Source organism: Pseudopodoces humilis, chromosome 18 (assembly GCF_049639895.1).
Source record: "Pseudopodoces humilis isolate 2021_Gansu_Grassland_sample_001 chromosome 18, ASM4963989v1, whole genome shotgun sequence".
Classification (NCBI taxonomy): Eukaryota; Metazoa; Chordata; class Aves; order Passeriformes; family Paridae; genus Pseudopodoces; species Pseudopodoces humilis.
Window position 1 is genome coordinate 8,311,719 of NC_142217.1, and position 15,904 is coordinate 8,327,622.

Genomic DNA, 15,904 nt, shown 5'->3' on the forward strand with positions numbered 1-15,904 from the left:
AGAAAAATGTTTCAATGATGTAATCCATCAATATAATTTTATTCTGTGGATTTAATCTTCTTTGTATATTTGAGCTGATATATGGGGAATTTTCAAATTTATTTACAGAAGAAATACATGTTACTTGCACCTTCATGTCGTAGTCCACCCTTGGCATTCGTCAAAGTATTGAAGACTTGATGTATTCTAGAAATGCAGAGAGAAATTTCCTGGTTTATTTCTCTAGAACTGGTGTTCCATTACATTGCAGTCCATGGCTTATCTGCACTGGCCTTGCAGTGATCTGGCACGGGGCTCTGGTGATTGCTAAATATTGCACTGCAGCTGCATTTGCTTTCCAGATCTATATTTGCATTTCACCATACTTTTGAAATGCACAATATTTACTGAGTGCTCAGCAGTATTACTGCATGATTTAATTCATTAATCTTATCTCTCCTAAATTCTTACTTCTTAACGATGATGAAATGTGGCATAGTCTGAAGAGAGCATCTTTTAAGCATGGAGAGTTGCATAAGAGCATTTGTTGCAGTTCGCTTCAGATTGGAACTCAGTGTCTGCCATTTAATGTTTGACTTTATTTAAATTCTGTATTTAAAGTGTGTAGGTCCAAGGATAAAAGCAACATATATTGGCCGGTATTGAAACCGTTTATTAGCTAAAAATACAAAGTCAGAAGTCACATAGAGTGCAGTAGCCTTTCTACAACAATAAATAAGGATCTGATACTGAAATGATGTGCCACCAATAGGTTGGATTTTTATTTGGTGCTAAGTGGAAATACGGACACTGAAGTCCATTTGAATAGCAGCTGAATTCCTTCAGGAGATTTTTTTTTTTTTGTCTAGCACTGGTCCTCTTTCTTACTTTATACTGACGACACAATTGCAAGATATTCAGGAGAATTTTTCTTTCTGATGTATCAGTCTGGTCAGGTAGATTGAAATTAATTATCTGTATATATAGGAAGAGGACACAATCTGGACAGCATTTCTGTGTTCCAGAGTTATAACAGAATATGGTCTCAGATATCTTAAATGATTGTTTAGAAAATTTTGTAGTTAGTCATACAAAAATGGAGAACTCGATACATGAATAATTATAGAGCAAAGACTTGTCAGTGCATGTAGAGCGATATGAATTTGTACAGTAATTTCTGTCCTTTAAAGGAAACTCAGTGTTGGGGTCCTACCAAATGCACTACAGTTCTGAGCTGCAGTCATGAGTCAGCTCAGGCTTTTCTTGTGTTGTGAAATGTTAGTGACCTGCCAAAGGGATGTTCTCCCTACACCAAAGAGCCTTACCCATAGGCAGAAAAGTTATATGTTTGTCAAAGGCAGAATTATTAGAAATTTAATTTATGTGCCCTAAAAAATGTTTAAAGAAATTCTAATTCATGGCGTAGGCTCATCCTAATAGCAACCTTAGCCTTTCAGTACAGGGAGATGTCAGAAACCATACTGAATTAATTATGGTTTTGGCAATGATCAAAATGATTATAACTTAAACTCCTAAATAGCTGGCTACTCAAGTGTATAGCATGTGAATGAAATCTATCTAGGCTTTTATTTTTTTATAATTAGAAAATCTGTTTATAATCTGGCTGGATTTCAGAAGAGACTTCTATAACCTTGTAACCTGTAGACTAAATTAGATTTCAATAGATTAAACAACTGAGAATAAATGTATTTTAAGCCCTTTTGCATCATTGTTTCTAACCTTGTAATGTCTGAAGGTTAAATGGTGGTGTAACATTATAAATAACTTGATTTTCTAGTCTACGTGAAAAAAATGGCACCAATTTTCAATATTTGAATTGTACTAACAGTAAAGTGCTTAGGTAAGGACAGGAGATGTAAATGGATTTCAGACTATAATAAGACCTTGTGTCTGGAATGGGGATCCTTTCCTCTGCTTTTGCTTGATTATGAGCTCTTCTAGTATTAATGTGACATTTTAAGCCATTCACATAGAAAATGCACTAACTGCTTGATGAATAAAGGGATTTTTTTCCAGTCACTGTTCCATTGTAACAGCTTCCAAATGAGGTCCATGATTTTGTGCATTTGTCCTCATGTTGACACAAATTAAGTTTTTATTTCACATCCAGAAAATTATGTATGGTGGGATTCAAACAAACCAGACTTTGAAGATTTAGTGTCCCAATTGTGGAGTTCTCCATTAATGTGATCCATCTTTTACCTACCCCTCTCGACTGGAATTTATCATCACTCGAAGAGCTGTTATTTATTTGAGTAAAGGGCTGAATTTCAGAAAATCAATTTATTTAGTAGACTCATATAGAAGTCATGAAGGGAGGATGTGAGGGTCTGAGGCTGTACAGGATGCACATGCAGCTGTGATATCCTGAACAGTTCTAGGCCCTTGTGTAACTGGGTATGAAAGACACACCTTTTCTGTGGACACCTCAGGTGCAGTTACTCTTAGATGGCTTTTTTATTTCATGGCATATCAGATAAAAATCTATGACTGAGTCTAAAATAAAAATAGTCATAATAATTTCCTTTGCTTTTTCTAGGTAACATTCAGGTTTCATGGATTGATGATACATCAGCATTTGTATCATTGAGCCAGCCAGAGCAAGTACAAATAGGTACGTGTTGCTGGATTTACTTTGGCATTGAAACTAACTGGCTCCTGCAAAATGCTCTGAGCCAGCAGGGTCTGTTATTCTAATGGCAAAACCACTGACTTGCTTCGAGGAAGTGGACTTCCATAGCAGCAGCACGTGTATGGCAGCAAAGACAAGCCCAGACTGGACTTGGTTGAGAGTTTTGTGTTACATTCCATGAGCCTCCAAGTACCTAAACCTGTAGATAGAGTACTGCTGGTTTCTTCACTTGGTGCAGTACTTACTGAGGTTATTTACTGTTACTTTCTATGGAGTAAGACTATCAGAGACTTTTGTGGTCTTTGCCTCCAAGTATGCTTTGGACAGATACACATTTAGTTTGGTTTACATTTGCAAGGGACAAATGCAGAGATGCCTTTTGGTGCATTGTGGAACACGTGCTAAATAAGTGTCCGAAGAGCCTGGACTGCTAATGTGTCTACGGTTTGTTTCATGAACAATGTGCAGTCTCTCCAGACTTAAGTTTTTAAATTTTTATTTGAACCTTTGAAAATATTGCTGTTAGTTATGGGGGCAAGCAGTCTTTTGGGTGTATGGGGGTTTTAGGTTGGATTTGTATGTGGGTTTTTTGTTGTTTTGGGGGTGGTTTTATTTGTGTTTGGGGTGGGGTTTTTTAAAGATATTTGATTGAGTATAGTTGAAATCCACAAGCTCTTAGTGGTTTCTGTAGTTCTGTTGGGCATATATTTGAGGACTGACCCATACCCTCACTTCAGGGAACGATGGCTAGAAGTAGGCCATTATAGATGATCATTTGGGATATGTCTGGGATATCTTGGGATAGTGCCATCTCCGTTTACTGAAGTGCTTGCATCAGATGCTGTGGAGCCAGTGAGAGCAGCAGTATATGTAGCGCTTCTGATTAACTGGCTAAAATCTTGTTGCACTTAAGAGCTATCCAGGCAGAATTCCCACAATTAAGTTCTAAAAAGAAATAAAACAGATTAGAAAAACCCTGCTGAGTTAACCATCATCTATCCTTACTAAGCTCAAATAAAGAAGCTTTCAGGGTCTGGATGTACAGTCAGTGCATCTCTCTAATTCCTTATTAACATCCTGGGAGTGTTTATCATATTTCCTCATAAATTCATTGCCCCACGGAGGATTTTGAGGGCTCACCAGCAGCCTCCTTCCAGCAACTGCTCCTTAGCAGCAAGAGCCATTGTTTCTCCAACTATATTTAGATACAAGAATGATCTAATGAGAAGTTCCAGTAAAGAATTATGTCAAATAAAGTCTTCCTAGATGCTGCTGTAGTAAATTTCCCACTGCTGTTACCTCAGTTACTTATCCATTATCTAAATTCTTGGCATATATATTATCACCACTACTTTTGGTTGTTGTTGTTCTGTTATTTGGTTTGGTTTGTGGTTTTTTTGTTGTTTTTGTTACAGCAACTACATATTTTGGAAAGAACTGAATGTCTGCAGAATATTGAAACTGAATCTTTCTGGCACTGCTCTGTGTCTTTTTTGTGCTTTGACAAACAGAGAGGCTTGTTCTGTGGCCTACGTGCTGGGAAACATGTTATTTGTTTGAAAGCTCAGGTGATTATAGTCTTTCATAGATTTTCATTAAATCAGGTTAGTAGAAAGTCATATAGTGAAAGCAGTGGACCAACCAAGCTGATAAGCGATAGCAACCTCAATTACCAAGAATTGTGTGATTTTACTTTAAAACTGCTTAGAATCCTTAGTATTTCACTGGTTTGGGTTTTTTTCCCTGTAATAAATACATCATAAATTCTGTTATTCTATTTCCTGATCTTAAATTCTTTAATGAACTGCTTTGGTAATAAAAATTGCTGATTGTACTTGTGATTTAGTGAGATGTACTTAAGTGAAGAACCTAGGAAAAACTAATTATGTGGCCTGATTTTTAACCTGTTTATATAAATGTCTGCATCTTCTGGACTTTATAAAAAGCCTTGGAGAACTGTAAAACAATATGAACACAAGGCAAGATGTTGGTACGGGTATACTTCTATGCTTACCTCTTAGAGAGGTTTCTGACTTTGAGCTGGTATTGATGTCTTGGTATAGCTCAAGAAAACACAAGTGCAACAAGAATATCTGTGGGACATAAATGGATCGAGGACATGAAAAGTGTATGGACATTTTCTCTAAAGTGTTCAGATTTCCATTATAGAGGAGTCTAAGTACTGTAAAAACAGCCAGACTTGCTTTGCATATTTTTAATAAGGAAATTATGTGTGAAAAAGTGATGAAAATGAGACTGGTTTTGTAATTATCTGCATGGAGTGTTAACTGATTTGGATCTATCAGATTTTGAAACCCCATTTATATCTGGGAGGTGTCTGTTTTCTGTTGCAGCAGTGATTCAAATACTGAATATTTGGCTGAACTAAGATCAAGTTAAGAGACTTGAATAACAGATCATTTAAAGACTGATCTGCTATCCTCCCTTGATGTACATGCTCAACATAACCAGTTGATGAGTCTGGCTGGTTTCTTAACAATTTAGCTCCAATGCCTTTTAATTTTGTTCAGCTTCATAGGTGATACAAGACAACTTGAAATACGATTTGTCTATATGACTAGTTTTGTGTAACTGTATCTAAGGGTAGTATTGAAATTGTGATAGTTGTCTTTTCTATTTCAAAATATAATTATCATGCTTAACCTTTACAAATGACAGACCTCTCAAAATGTGGCTCTTTGCATAAGCTGTTGCTGCTATACTGTGCTGTTTTCATTTTTTCTAACTCTCCTGGCTTCAGTATTCTAAATGGGCTAAAAACTTGTTCATCAGCATCCTGGGAATATGTTGGATTTCTCACAGATTCAAACATTTATTTTGAATATGTAGGGAATAAAATATATCTCTTCATCCCTCAGTGCTCACAACTACTCAATGTGCCTGAGTTACATAATATCCATGGATGGTAGCCATTAAAATCTAGTCCAAAACTGATTGATAAAATATTGGCCACTAAGATTTTCTATTTATGAAGTATACATTTGATTAGCTGAATTTAGCTAATAAGCAGCTCTTCAAATTTCACATGGTAATCAGTAGTGTTTATGTTGCCAGGGAGAATGTTTTCCAATGTTTTAATTGTTAAAGTGTTACCCTATGAATATTTGGATGATATAAAAAGACTTGTTTCCTTTTCCACTTTATTTCCTCTGAAAAACTAATTAGGGAAAAAGGCAGTATTTTTAGAGGCAATTTTGGGCCTGCTCCTAACTTTCCAACTGAATATGGCATGCTTTAAAACACACAAATCAGAAACCTTGGGAAACAAGAGTCAAATGCCTTAAACTTCTCATTTTGCTGCTTATGATAATGTCCAAGAATCTTCACTTTATTTAGTTATTCACGCAACTCACACATTGGCAGTCTCTCAGATTTATTATGAGGAGAAAAGGCTTGTTCTTCTATATTATCATATTGCTCTCTATAGCTTGAGGTGGAAGCTGCAGCAGGACAGATGCTAGGGAGCAGTTGCACAGTCACCCTGCCATGCCTGTCTGTGCAAACTGGACCTGACCTTTGCCAGGGGAAGGTTCTTGGTTTCCAGTGGGCTCTGTGTCACTCTTTCTGTTGGGCTGCCACAATGTCATCTTAAAGCCAGTAACAGGTTTATGAAAGTGGTGATTTAGATGGCTGTAATTTGTCATAACTTTTTGCAATATGCTATGCTGTAAACTCATTTCTAGGCTACAAGCACCTGAAAACTAATGGACAATAATACTGTCTATGTTCTGTTAGGATTTGCTGTTCAAAGTAGGTAATGGGTAAGAATTTGTTAAATGGTTGATATTCCTTTATTATTCTTTTAGTTGCACATGTTGGAGACAAAACTTCTGTTGCCAAGTTGCACTGCAAGTGGCATCAGCATTTCTGTCATGAAGCACACATTTGTTAAGTTTGTGGCAAAGATAAACACTGTGCACTGTTAGAGCTGATGAACACAGGAAAAAACTTTTGGGATACAACTTCTGTCTCTTAAGATTTTTGTCTTGATAGATAAGTTTGCCTTTAGATGCTGTTCAGCTTTGTGTGTTTATAAAGCTGGCTTTTCATTTGGAGAGGTTAGTACGGAGTAAGTGCTGTGATCCATGATCCTCTGACTTACAAAGATCTAGATTTCTTCCAGGTAGTCTGGAAATGGTGGAGAAAATGGGAGAGAGTTCAGCTTGTCTTAACTGTCAAATAAGCCCAGTATTTTATTTTAATTAATAAATTGGTATAACCTGAAGTATTTGTCTTTCAACCACTTCAGCCTCTCAACTGTTCTCTGCAGTTAGCTTTGTGAGTCCTCAGTTAATGCTTTGGATCGATGTTAAGCTCTTGTTTTTCATGGTTTCCTCGAGTGTTGTCATCTAGCTTTGACTGTTCAAGTTGCTGGTCTGAAAAGAACCTTGATACTTAAAGGGAAGTTCCTGTAGGTGTCTTTGCACTTGTGGAGTCTTTATAGATCATCTAAAAGGTACTCTTAAAAAACACTGGTACTTGGAATGGGTTAATTTTTAAAACTGGGAAAGTCTTATAAATATGTTTAAAGTTTTAAAGTGCTTAAAAATAAAATTGGGCTTTTGAGACATTTTACATGATTATATGAAAATTTTCATATATTACATGAAAATAATGGACAAAATTATCCGTGGTACCTCAAAAATACACCTCGTTTATTTTCCCTTAGTAGCCAACACTTGCACTTAATTCCCTTTACCGGAGGCTTGGATTCAGTTTAATGACATCCATGTTCTGATTATAAGTAACTTCTGCAATATTTTAGTACCATTGGTTCAACTTTAGAGTAATTTTAACCTGTGAATCTTCCTGAGAATGTGTTTCTTGCTGTTTTAAAATGCAATAAATACACTTAACCTGTAATTTTAAATACACGCGGAAAGCAACTGCTTGTTGTAAATGGCAAGCACTGAAATAATGTTAAGTTATTCCATGTGTTGGTGCCCTGATATATGAGCTCATACAGATTTTAGTGTCTGCAAGATATCTTCTTCCTCTCAGCTTTAAGAAGCCTGATGCTTTTAGGCAGCAGGGGAGCAATGGACTAAAGCAGGTGCAGCAGCTGAAATTGTGACAGCCTTTTAATGATTTGTGTTTAAATAATTTATTTTTCTGAACGTGTGAGTTTCTCAGGACTGGGCTTTATGGTTTATTACTGACTGTTCTGTAGGTTTACTAGAGAGTCTGCTACTTAGCATGAGTGCTTACCACCACCATTTAAATATCTAAGAAGTATTTTGAGATTGTGTGTATATCAATCTCTCCTCACTGATTTCAGGGAAAGGGCAGGTAGTAGATTCTGTATTACCCAGAATCTGAAAAATTACATTTCACATGGCTGTGTTGTCAGCAATAAGTTAATGTGAAATTTATACCAGATGCATTCTGAAAGGAGGTTATAGCCAGGTGAGGGTTGGTCTCTTCTCCCAGGTAACAAATGATGGGACGAGGGGAAATGGCCTCCAGATGCACCAGGAGAGGTTCAAGTTGGACATTAGGGGAAATTTCTTCACTGAGAGGGTTGTCAAGCACTGGAACAGGGTGCCCAGGGAAGCAGTGGGGCTGAGGAGCAGAGCACAGGTGCTCCCATTTGGTACCAAGGTGAAATCAGCTGTGGGGCCAGACTGTGCCCATTTCTATCTGAAAGTCCTGCAGGTCTGAGCTCGCTGTGCTTTGAGCAATAATAGGCATGGAGACTTTCTGACTAGAATGAAAATGTTCTGAACATGTTATGCTTTTAATTTGTAGGTTCACAGATATGAACAGTTTACTAGCAATCCTGGGAGTTAAAATTCTGCAGTGTTTATTTAAAATTTGTAGTAAATGCAGGGATTCAGATGTGGTGAATTTCAGCTTGTGTTGTTCAGGAATCTTGAGAGCAGCAGGAAAATGAATTACTGGTTTTACAGTGGAACCTGTGGTATAAATCATATTAGAGATAGCTATTTTACAACTTCCAACATTACTGATGTGGAATTAAGAGGACAGATTATAGATTCACCTTCAAGGTGTCTGCAGCCATATTTTTTTTTCATCAGCTAATAAATAAACAAAACAAACAAAAAACCACCCCAAACCCAAAATGCCCTTTGTACCCCATAAGTTTGAATAGGAGTTTTTCTTAACGTTGGAAGTCTTGTGACTACCTTTTCATTTGATTTGGAATTTTTGAAATAAGTTGAAACAAAAGCTGTGAAATGTATTAATTATTGAGATAATTAATGGGGTGGAAAGGTTAAGTAGCTTGAATTCTTTTGGTAATTAAAAAACTTCATCTCTATGGGAGTTGAAGTCCTTTATAACAATCTACATACATGTGCGTAGCATGAGACGTGTTAGTGGACTTACACTATCATCTCTGTTGAAGAAAATATTTTAAGTTTAAGCTTTGCATAAGGGCCCTTCCACTTTTTTTTGCATACTTTGTACTTAGCAGTGTATTTTCCTTCAGTAAAAACATTTTCTTTCAGATCACTTGTGCATTTTCCCCTGTTCTCCAGCATGGAGGTTCAAAGCCTCATTTTGGTTTGCTCTCTGACTTGCCATCCTCCTTTGCAAGGTGAAGAGCTGCTTTGTCCCTGCATTTATACTACTCTTTGGTCTGAATTCAGATACCAAGAGAGAGAACAACCTTTGTACAACACTTTTTTTTTAGAATCTGTATAAGCATCTTCTATCTTAAGCTGATACTCACCTGATACACAAGAGGAAAACAAAGGGATGGGCAGCACCGTTTACAAATTGGTGTTATCAGTTTGGGTACAGCCTGCAGATAGTTGCTGTTATTAAATATACTTAAGAGACTCTGGTCCAGCTAATTAGTCGTGTGTTAACGTTTTGATGCCTTGCAGCAGAAATTGTCCAGGTATGCTTGAAAGACTGAAAGCTATATATAGGCTAACAAAAGGGGTCATTAATGTTACACTGATAATTTCACTGATATTTAACAAAATATAGTTGAATTCTGCTTACACCTTCATAATGTCCATAGTTACATGATCATGTGGTTTCTTTAGGATTTATAGCTTCTCTGGGAATATGTCTGTACATTTGCTGTAGAGGGGCTCAGTCCTGAATGTTCTGTAGAGGACAGTTTAATTCCATTTAGGTTAATTTAAAAGATGCTCTCTAATTTGGGACATTGAGTCTTCTGCTTTCTGTTGATAAAATAGGCACACAGCGCTACTGCTTCCACTCCTGAATTTTACTTTGAAATACTGGACTATTGTCGCTCTATTAGGAACGGCTGGGAATGAACGACACAGACTCTCTTGGAGTCGATCAGGAGAATGTCTCGTAGTTTATTACTTCAGCTCTGTTTTATAGACTGATACGTGGAAAGTACAGAAAGGAAAGTCTTATTGGTTAGTAAACTACTACATTACCGTCATTGGTCAGTGGTGCACACTACCCCCTGACTTTCTCCTGCAAAGAAAACAAGAGACAGACAACAACACTTGCAAGGCTGTTCCCTGTCTTTGAGGATTGTTTGGAATCCTCCCATGAATTTCTCAGGCTAGCTTCTCAGGCAGGACTGAGAGAGCTATGCGGCCTGTAATTTCTACAGGCTCTCTGTTTCAGAGTTAGACACAGAGTCCACAGACTATGCATGTGCACTTTTGTCATCATGGCAAACTTCTGGATTGTTACCTGTGGCATGAATAGCCCTGGTAGTCAATAAATAAGGCTGTGGAACCATATGGTGAGTATTGGGAGTAAAACAAAGCACTGACTTAGCTACTCACTAATTGCACACTGTTGCTCTGGCTGAGGCAGTGGTCCCATGTTTTAAGTAGAACATGATCAGATAAGATTAATGCAGAATCAATACAGAGGTCACTTAAAGGCTTCACAGGTGAAATTTTACTTCAGTATTTCATAAGCATAAGTGTTTAATATTGCAGCCTTAATCTGTATAGCTCTGTGTGTTTGTTGCATTTATATTTTGTAGCTCTTCTTTTACCTACAAAGTTCACCAACATATTTGTCTATTTATTAAGAGGCTTAATATTGTCAGTGGCCATCTGTCAGGATGTTGCTCGGCATAAAAGCAAGGACTTGGCAAGAGGGTATCTTTGTACACATTCCTGTTGAACCACTCAATGACAGTCAGCCTGCTTGATGTCTTCCATAATAACAAGGGAAGGTGCCATCCTCTAGAAGTGCTTTTCCTAAAATAAATTGCAATTACTATTATTCTGCTATGAGACAGAAACTTTAGGGCTGCAATTAATGTGAAATGCAACCACACGGTGTTGGTTACTAGGTCAGGTTTCTCACAGAAAGATTTTTCTCATCTCTTAAAATTTAAAGAAATAAATAAGTAGTCCCCCTAAGTTCTCTTCAGTTTTTTAGAATTCAGAGTATTCTAGCAGTGCATCTCTTCTGTTGGGAGTGCAGAATGACCTAACTGTATTTGCTTTGTTTGGCAATATGGACAGCATTCATCAAAAAAGCATCAGGGAAAATGTACTGAACTCTTACAGGGAGCTGCTCTTCAGTTCAAGACCATGCACAATTGATTTATCTGTGTGGCTCCTTAGACTTCTCCATATGCCTTCATTTCAGTTTTTCAATGATGAAGCAATTTATTCAGCATGTAACATTTTATATCAAATATATATGCTATATATGTATATACATATATTTGTGTGTGTATGTGTGTGCCATATGAATGGATTGCTGTAAAATACGTGCCTTGTTTCAAGAAAGCAGAGTTGTCTTTGTACAAAAATACTGACTCTTGCACAGATTTATTTTAGAATTATCTTTAAGCCTCAAATTATTTGTTTTTGTTCCTTAAAAAAGGGCTGAGTTTGTCTGGGAATTAAATGGCAGACCCCTAACTTTGGTTCATAGCTTGTAGCAAAACAAATAAAGTTATTGTGTTTTAACAAATGAGTATGTATCAGATGATCCATGGTAACTTTGTGCTTGATTTTAGCAAGTAAAAACATGCTTGAGTTTAACTAAACAAAATCTGCCCCGAGGAATGTTGGCTGGCATGCAGTAAACTCCAGTGAGCCTTATTATTTCATTTGTGATGCCTGCCCCATAACTTCATGGGCAAGAAATATTGTCCTAATTCTTGCAAACACATCCTGTAACTTTGTAGTTCAAAACAAATATAAGGGGGGTGAAAGGAGGTATGTCTGACACTTATTGGTTAGTGCAACAATCTCACGGGGGTGTTAATCATAACTACTGCTCTCTACACTGGGGATTAAAATTAACTCTTGTCTGGTTTTATGTATGTTTCAACAGCAGCATTTATATACCATGGCAGGTATTATAGATATCTCATTTCACTGTTACAAAGCAAAAATACAGGATGGATGATCCATCCTGAAAGAGGAGGAAAACCACATTCATCCATCTTCCTCACCTTTTCTGAAATTTGATGTTGGAGCTTGCCATCTCTAATGCTTGCACCAGAAGTAGCACAAAATACCTGAACGTAGAACAGCTCAACTAGAGTCCAGAAGTGGGATATGCATCTGAAATTGCTCTAAAAAATTGGAAGTACATAATAAAATCCGGATTTTGTCTCCCCTACAACTGTGGTATTTTGAAACATACAGAAAAACAATCTGAGGTTTGGGGGGCTTTTTTGTTTGGTTTATATTTAAACTAGTTTACTTTAGGGTTGCTTTACAATACTTTCTTTCAGAGAGCTAGGCTGAAAGCAGCAGAAGACACCAGTTGACAGTCAGTTTAATTTGCTGATTCATCTGTTACAGGGATGGCGTCAGGCCAGAGCTTGGCTTGCAGACTAGAGGCTGAGAGCTGTGAAGATGCTGGGACTTGAAGGAATGTTGTTAAATTGTTACTGAGGAGAGGCAGTGAAAGTTTTTCTGTTTAGTTTTAAAGTGCTTCTAATTTTGCATTGACAGAAATCTTTCTACCTTGAACTTGAAGTCTTTTTTGGTTAAAGGGAGATCAGACATTAGAAAGATACAAGGATGGAACAGCTGGCTATTAGTTAAGTGCTTCTTCCATGGATATCTTGTGCAACCAAAAATGCAGCTCAAATAAGCTTATGTTTCACAGCAATCAAACAGAGTTTTGGCAAAGGCTTTGCAAATGTCGTCTTTTCCTGGCAGACTTGCAAAATAAACCTGCTGGGTTAAGTAATGAGACTAAAAGGGAAAAAATCCAGGAAATCTTTTCTTGCCAACAAGCAATCTGGAAGAGGGTTACGACTGAAGAATTGATCGTTTCTAATTTAAAAGAAACGTCTTAAGTAGATTTAACTCTTTTTGCAGTCTGACTTTCAGAAGAGCTTTGAGCATCTGGTTCAGACATTGTGACTTCTAGAGAATATGGCATTTTGGGTTTGTTTTGGTTTGGTTTTTTAATTGCTAACAATGGAACTAGAAATTGTTTTATGAACAGAACAAATAGCTTGCACCCTTCTGCTTTTCAAAATCAGCTATTTCAGTAGAGGGCATGCTGTCATTTAAGTGTTTTGTGTATAATATCATTCTCTTTTTCCATAGCTGTAAACACCAGCCGGTATGCTGAAAGTTATAGGATCCAGACATATGCAGAATATGTGGAGAAAAAACATGAAGAAAAACAAGCCAAGAGAAAATGTACAGAAGATAGCTGGAAGGAGATGGAGAGGAAGAGGTTAAAAACCCAGTGCACACCTTACGTTTCCCAGAGTCGATACTACTGTGTTAACAGGTGAGACGTCTGAGCTGCCAGCTCATGTTTTTACTCCATTTCTATCCAAAATCTAGCAATTTTTGGATAGTTCTTAACTAATACAGACATTTGTCTGTATGTATTTCTTTGCATATAAATCAGTAGTGGTATATCAGCTGTCACAAGATGATAGGTAAAGGAACAGAGGGAATTTCATCATTAATATGATCAGACAGATTTTTAAATGCTGGGATCTTTAGGGCAGGTCACATCACAGCTTATGAGCTTGATGTAGCAGCACCATTTCTTATAACCAAAATTTAAAAATTATTTTCTTTATTCATATGACACTTGTGAAGCTGAAGTGATTAAGTTGTCCTTATGCTTCACAAATAGAATGGCAAATGATGCATGGCTTTAAGCTTTCAGTATAAAACTTGAAAAGGGCTTGTTCATTTAAGGACAAAATTAAGTCAGGACATGCTGCTTTTGGTTTTGGTACATTATGTTTCCTATGTTGCTGTGTGTATTTCTTGTTCCATATTTACCCACTGATATTAATGACAGGTTTTGGATATGATGGTAACAGCCAGCTTCTTTCTCAGTCATCTCTGTAGCTGAACATGTGAAGAGTTTTTAAGTGTTAATATAATTGTATAAATAACCTATTAAGTTATTGCCATTCTTCCCCCTCTCTTCTCCTGCACTGTCCCCCCAGTTCTATCAATTCTATATGAAAATAAGTTTGAGTGAAGCATATAAGTTACATTTCTCTAGGTGGATATTTTGCTTATTGGGGGGGGGGGGGGGGAGGAGGATTTCTCTTCCTCCCTGCCCCGTGGTTTACACAAACCAAATTTGGTGGTCATAAAGCCAGTGCTGAGGTATTTCTGCTTTATCTTTCTTGGAAATGCTACATTAAGTTCTAGTTCTCATTATATCTTCCTCTAAACATTAATCTGTCATTTAACAAATTTGCTGAACTTGTTCTGTTCTTCTCGTGACCTTATGATTTTGCAGGTGTGTATTTTGGCAAGCAGTCAGATATTCATGGCTTTTGTCATGGTGGGAATTCTAAATGTGTTATAGACATGTCTGATTCAAAAAAACATATGGAAGAAGGTGATGATATAATCCATATCAAATGAAGTTAGTTTAATTGAACTGTTGTACTCGGAACTCCTGAGGAGTCCAAGCTGTGAGGAGATGAGCTTTAAGGACTGTCCTGACACCAGCCTGCATGTGGCTAAGGCTCAGCTCTATAACTAAGGTGGTAGATTATTAAATAGTCTGGAAATACTACACCTTGAGTTTGCAAAATACTAAGTCCTAGTTTTGTTTTTGTCAGAGAAAGTGTCCCCTCTCAATGTATGTTGGCATTTAGGCACCTCACAGGTTTCAGGCAGATGGTAACAGTGGCAGCTCATGAAGAACTGGAAATGCAGAAAGTTGATTTGCTGTTGTCTTGCAAAGAAATTTAAGATCCACCAAATGTGCAAATGTGTAATTTGGGAAACTGCTGAACAAAATTTTCTGTAAATTCTTTTCCTAAAAGTTTGACATACCCCAATGAGTTGTTTGTCTAAGCACTTAACTCTCCTTGAAAATTTTTAATATATTTTTTTCATCTAGTGTTGTAAAATTCTACAAGAAGAGGCTTTTTATTTTCATATGATCAACATTTTGATAGCCTTGGATAGCAGCCTTTATTTTGTTGACAGATCTCTTGTAATTGATGTTACATAATTTTTTGTTTTCTCATTACTCCATTTATAATAAAATGATTTGGTTCAGTCCCAGATTCCCTATCATGCAGGTCTTCTGACATGTTTTTCTTAATTTATTTTTATTTGTTACTAATTACGCTTAATTATTTTGTCAATTTATGTGTTGTAAATGCTTCCTCTGAAGCGTAATTTGGTTAGATAGAACATGGAACTGCAAACCATGGTCTTTTATTTTACTCAAGACAAATGCTTTTTTTTTTCCAGACAAAGGTATATAAAAATATTTCTATCTAAAGGTGTATAATACATTTATATTTTTATTTACTATATACAATAATTTTGATGTAAAATATAATATGAATATTTATATAAACAATCAGGATGAATATGTATGTGTGCATGTATATTTGTCCAGATTAGTTGAAGTCATATCTAGCTGAGCACTCAGCACTGTGATGTATCCAGCAGCTGATCCCTTATAATAGCTTCATGTTACTACATCCTTTATTTATTTATTATTTAATAAGGTTGCTGCATCAGCTTCTGCCAAGGAGCACAGCTGCAGGATAGCTGTTTGTCTCCATGATGACAATGTGTCCTGGTGACTTTTTCATTCAGTAAGGAAGTTACTGAGTATTTCTTGTAAGGAACTTTTGTCTTAAATTGATGGATTGATAAATAATGTAACGAAGGTTCTTTAATTCTTGTCTTGTTGTGCTGTATTGTAGAGGAACTCATCTTCAGAAAATAGAGTTTAATAGTATTAATAGCAGTCACAAGGTAAAATTATTTATAGTTAATATATATCCCTTGCATATAACTTAATACTACTGTTAAATATACAAATTTATTTAAATGGAAATATGCCTAATTA

The 15,904-nt window shown here is 36.6% G+C and overlaps 1 protein-coding gene across 3 annotated transcripts in view; it reads left to right on the top strand.

Moving 5' to 3' along the window:
* PARN (poly(A)-specific ribonuclease) overlaps window positions 1–15,904 on the top strand; it is a 46,932-nt gene that overhangs the window by 25,046 nt on the left and 5,982 nt on the right. For all 3 annotated transcript variants that reach the window (XM_005522894.3, XM_014252463.2, XM_088064349.1), the window contains 2 exons: window positions 2,540–2,614; window positions 13,153–13,342. In XM_005522894.3, coding sequence (XP_005522951.1) covers window positions 2,540–2,614; window positions 13,153–13,342 — 265 coding nt within the window. The remainder of the gene's footprint in view (window positions 1–2,539; window positions 2,615–13,152; window positions 13,343–15,904) is intronic.